The sequence below is a fragment of the Stegodyphus dumicola genome, chromosome 3, assembly GCF_044657685.1.
Source record: "Stegodyphus dumicola isolate Sdum_Otavi_A_Nest chromosome 3, ASM4465768v1".
NCBI classification, from domain to species: domain Eukaryota; kingdom Metazoa; phylum Arthropoda; class Arachnida; order Araneae; family Eresidae; genus Stegodyphus; species Stegodyphus dumicola.
In genome coordinates, this window is record NC_140770.1 from 120,328,104 (window position 1) to 120,333,428 (window position 5,325).

The following is a 5,325-nucleotide window of genomic DNA, read 5'->3' on the forward strand; positions in this document are numbered from 1 at the left end:
ATTCCTTTCTAAAAGTCTAGCATGAAGTAAATTAATTGTGTATCACTTATTTCATCCCCAACTTTACTTTTCAGAATTACAGCTTTATTAATGTAATCATCTACAGATTCATTTTCGGTTGAGCTAATTCTATTCTACATTTGATTTGAATATCTTCTGTTCTTGCCGCCGTTTCATATTTTATTTTCTCCCATAACTTCTTTGCGTTCTTTTCGTTGGCATATTTTTAACGCTTGTGGAACTGTCATAGTTTGGTTCATTACATTTCTTGCTATCGCATTATCATCATCCCATGTTTCCCAAGCTTTTATTTCACTTTTGAAACTAACATCATCCCTTTTATATGGTTTTGGTGGTTCATCAGCTTCTATACCACTGATCAAGGAAACCACAGGACCACTGATCAAGGAAACATAGAATCTTTTCAAAATTCCCAATGTGACTCTTCAAAATTAATTCTGGTCCTTCTTCGATATGAAATTTATTAAATTAATCCTTCAATTTGTTTACATTTTTTCACTGTGGAAGACAGTTTACCATTTGTTTATTTTTAAAAATTCCACACTAAATTTACACCTCTTTTCAGAACCCTTCTTTTGGTGATAATAATTATTCTTTGATGATATGGGCATGCACCGACACTGGTGGCTACTGCTGGCAGACCTGGGTGTTTCGAAGCTTCGAAGTCGTGACTTTTTGCGGTTTTCAACGCTTGTGCTCTAGCTGCTGATCTGATTCCGATCGCTCTTTCAAATCTGTCTCCATGAATTTAAACTCTTACTCATTTAATTATTTAGCACATTCACTTATATTTCTCATAATTCGAAACTTTTATCATGTTATTCGATGAGGGGTAGGGTTATGGCGCCCAGGCACTCTGGTCGTTAAGCACCGCAGTTCAATGTTCTCCTGCGGAGTTTTATTATCTGCTCTTTTTGCTTCTTCGGAGTTCTTTTTGCTTCTTTTTAGTTTCATTTCGATTCTTTTTCGATTTTTAGCTTTAAATCCCTTAAAATTGCTGTTCTGCAGGAACGTTGGCCGAGAATATTGCTACGTGTAGCTGGGTATTAATTATCAATGGAAAATAAACATTTCATAATCCCACTTTTCTCCATATATTTCCCTTTCCCACCCTGTTTGCGTAATAAGATGCCTTCATCAAGGCTGTTCTCCGAACATTACGCTCTATGGAATAGAAATAATCATATGGAATAGAAATAAACAAATATATAAGTATTAACTTGAATTTTGAATTAAAAAAAATTTTTTTTGAGACACCTATTTCATTTTCATATCCATTCATTCGAGGGTGAAAATTAGTTATTTGTACTTTTTTCTGGGTATGGCAATAGGTCATTTATTTTGTTGGGAAAATCGAACGACGCTTCCAATAAGAAATCAAAATATTCTTTATTCTCATGCTGTTTTAAATCTGTCTAAAATGCTTCTAGGAATCTTATAGTGTGTAGTTTAACGAAAATGCAGATGTCGAGTTGTAAAGCTATGCAGTTTACTTGGTTAGGGAATGGAACAGCAGGGAATCGAAAATCTGTTGTTAATTATGAGTAAGATGATCGTATTGTTTGTTTATTTATTTTATTTTTTTTTGTTATGTAATAAAACCGTGATTTTTTCCAGTTATTAGTTGGTAGCATATCACACGTATCTATTTTGTAGTTTTTTAATTTATTAATCTCTACGGGTTATTTTAACCAGCTTGAGAGAAACTATTATTTATTCCATTTTCGTAGAAGTCACGTGGTTATTTAATCTGTTTAAATGTATATAGGTTTTGAAGGTCTGTGTTTTTAATTGTTATGAATTTTGTAATAGAGGATAATGTAATGAATCTTTCAGTATGAATAATGGCCATTGAGACGATTTTCATATTCTTTTATGAAAAGCTGATGTCACGAACATTGTTGAAACTTTCTTTTTTTAGAAGAAAACGTGCTTCGATTTGAAAAATTGCAGGACTGTCAAAATTATCCTATATAATATTTGCCGGTGTAAAATTAAGGTATTAGAATCTGGAAAGCATTGGAAAAACTTTATAGCGTAGTGTGTTTAGGCTAAACACGAGATTTTGCGAAATCCGAGGTGATAAAGTTTACATTCTGTACCAGTAGTTTAGCCTAGTATTTAATTTGTTACTCCTTTTTTTTTATTGAGTTATTGATTGTATAGCTATTTTTCATTTGTTAGTGTGAATGATTTTAGTTTTAACGATTTATAGGGATTTTAGTGAGCATTAATGATTTTAGTTTTATCGATTCATATAGATTTTAGTGAGCGTAAATTTAGTTATTTTGATTTATAAGGATTTTCTTATGCTCGATAGTGTATTTTTTGTTTATTATGAGCAATGTAATGAATTGCCAATATTTAAACACAATATTTTTATGGAAGGTCGGAGCTAGAAGGAAAATATGGGTTGATCTTTACATTACGGTAACTTGGCGATTTTTTGGCGAAAATTTGGCGACCAACTCCCCTACAGCAACCCTCTATTTTTTTTTTCCCCGCCGCCATTTTGTCTTCACGAAGTAAAGACATGTTTCTTTTCTTCTTATCTACTGAACACTTCTTCCAACAATCTACTAGCCGAATTACACTTATGCTAGAAATTTTATCAAACAAAACTGCTTAATCATGACAAATATTCACTGCAAAATTCGGAAAAAGTGCACAATACCATACACCTTACGCGTTTTTCAAAATAACACATACACATAAACCATGTACACGCCGACTTATTTTTACTTAAAAAAACATCCCAGAATTGCACAAAAATGGCATTGCGCACACTCTTCACTATATCCATGTACACTGCTTTTTTCTCATAAATTCGAAAAATTTCACGAAAATACATGACAATTTTCTCAATCTTTAAACCCGGTAAAAAGAACATATATGAAATTACCTGATCGCGAAAAAGTATTTACCCTTTACAAATATGAACATTTCCACATATAAAATAAATAAAATATCCAAAAACTTTTACCTCTAAATCATCTATTACATTATACACGTCACCAACGAATTCATACATGAAGCATTACAAATATTTAATATCAAATATTTAAATTATTTCCATGCACGTTTATTTCAACTTAAACGTAAACCAAATTCCTACAAGCATAAAATTCACAAAATAACTATCATTTCATTAAAATATCACTGAACCATGTACACGTCGACTTATTTTTACTTAAAAAACATCCCAGAATTGCATAAAAATGGCATTCCGCACACTCTTCACTATATCCATGTACACTGCTTTTATCTCATAAATTAAAAAAATTTCACGAAAATACATGACAATTTTCTCAATCTTTAAACCCGGTAAAAAGAACATATATGAAATTACATGATCGCGAAAAAGTATTTACCCTTTACAAATATGAACATTTCCACATATAAAATAAATAAAATATCCAAAAACTTTTACCTCTAAATCATCTATTACATTATACACGTCACCAACGAATTCATACATGAAGCATTACAAATATTTATTATCAAATATTTAAATTATTTCCATGCACATTTATTTCAACTTAAACATACACCAAATTCCTACAAGTATAAAATTCACAAAATAACTATCATTTCATTAAAATATAATTAAATTCAAAAACACCACTTAAAATATACATGAGCACATACATTCAATTAATAAAAATTACCTTACAATCCTAATTACTTTAAACTAAATCATTGCTAATAACAGTTTTCCCAATAATACCAAATTCCTTTCCACCTTACATTTCCAACAATGCATAAAAATAATTAAAAATACTAACTTACCTAATCTCCTTCAGAATCTTCATTACGTGGCGGATACACTTTTCTTCATTCTCTTTCAGAATCTTTAAAATCATACTTATCTTTCAAAGCAAGATACCAGGTAAAATAAATAACATAATAAAACATGTTTATTTCTCTCTCACACAACCTTAAAAAACATTTCTTACTATCCTTTTCAGTACCACTAAATACCCATTTTGAATTCACTTTACTTACGGCCATGGGATCCAAAAATTCACAAACACTATTTCACACAACACAGAATAAAGCCAAATACAAAATTTCCAGATTTTTTCCCGATTTCCCCCCTTTTTCGATTAAAGAACCGTAATTCATCCATTAATATCACATGACATATCCCATGATCTCTCATTTCCCCCACACAAAATAATGCATAATCGGAACTCAGTACTGCTCACATTATTGCCAAAGTCCCAGGTAGTAACCTTTATCGCCTCCAAAATGTCGCCAAACTACCAGTTACCGTAATGTAAAGATCAACCAAAATATGCTGTGCTTCAATGGATGCTGTCTTATTACTGAAGGATTTCTATTGCCCCGAAGGCAGGGAAAATATGGAACTTGCACCACGTTTTGGTGTATAAGATGGATTCAACTGAATTTCCCGTATAGCTGGAGAAGATTCCCACTATATCAAGTGAACTCTTTGAAAAGGCACATAATTTGTCAGGTCAAATTTAGGTATTTCAACAATAATGCAATTGACTATTCAGTGGGTGTATGGAGCTAGCCACTCGTACATTATGGAAGATTTGTGTCTTGCCAATCACATAGTGACTGAATGGATGATGTTTTGGCGGGAGGTGTGTGATCAGTGGTTGATTGTAATTTCTGCACCTGTCAGCAGTGAACAGATTTTTTTTGAAATTGTTGAGAATTGAAAATTGTTGAAAAAATTTGTCAAATGAAAATTTAACCGTGGTAAGCGAGTGGAAGGGCAGTGGGTTTTCAGTGGCATAGAAAGTGGTACTAGTAAGTGTTTCATGGCCACCATGCAGGACCACACGAAGGATATGTTGTTGGGGGTTCTTAAAAAGTTTGTTTTGCCCAGCAGCATAATCGTTTCTGACTGCTGGATATTTTATGATTGCTTAAAAGGCAAAAGTTTTCAGCATTTTATAGTAAATCACAGTGCCACCTTCCACGACCCCACACACAGATAGTCACAGTAACTTCGTTTGAACTGCCGCCCACATGAACTCAAAGTAATGTGGAGAGCAGTCAAGTTTTTTATGAAGGTGATGAAAAAAGTAAGCAAGGAGTTTGACTCTTATGTGGCAGCACATGAACAATAATAAATATTCATCGGAGAAGATGAAAGAATTTATAGTAGCAATAAGAGCTACATATCTCTTCCACCTCCTTCTTTGAGGGCAAGGAGTAACCATTACATTTAGTTTATGATATATTGTGTGTGAATGTTTTTGTTTTGTATTTCTTGTGAAGTACATTAAAAATTATTTTCAATTTCTAAATGCTTGCTTGTGTTTTTAT

At 32.3% G+C, this 5,325-nt stretch overlaps 1 protein-coding gene across 3 annotated transcripts in view; it reads left to right on the plus strand.

Annotated features, from left to right (window-relative positions):
- Positions 1–1,340: 1,340 nt before the first annotated feature.
- The window catches only part of Orc1 (origin recognition complex subunit 1), a 156,213-nt gene continuing 152,228 nt past the window's right edge, over positions 1,341–5,325 (plus strand). The window contains exon 1 of one of the 3 annotated variants that reach the window (XR_015040249.1): positions 1,341–1,565. Coding sequence is in view for 2 of the 3 variants with exons in the window: in XM_085813248.1 (XP_085669374.1) it covers positions 1,480–1,565 (86 nt within the window). In the remaining variant the exon portion in view is untranslated. The remainder of the gene's footprint in view (positions 1,566–5,325) is intronic. The other 2 variants (XM_085813248.1, XM_085813249.1) reach the window with 2 other exon arrangements.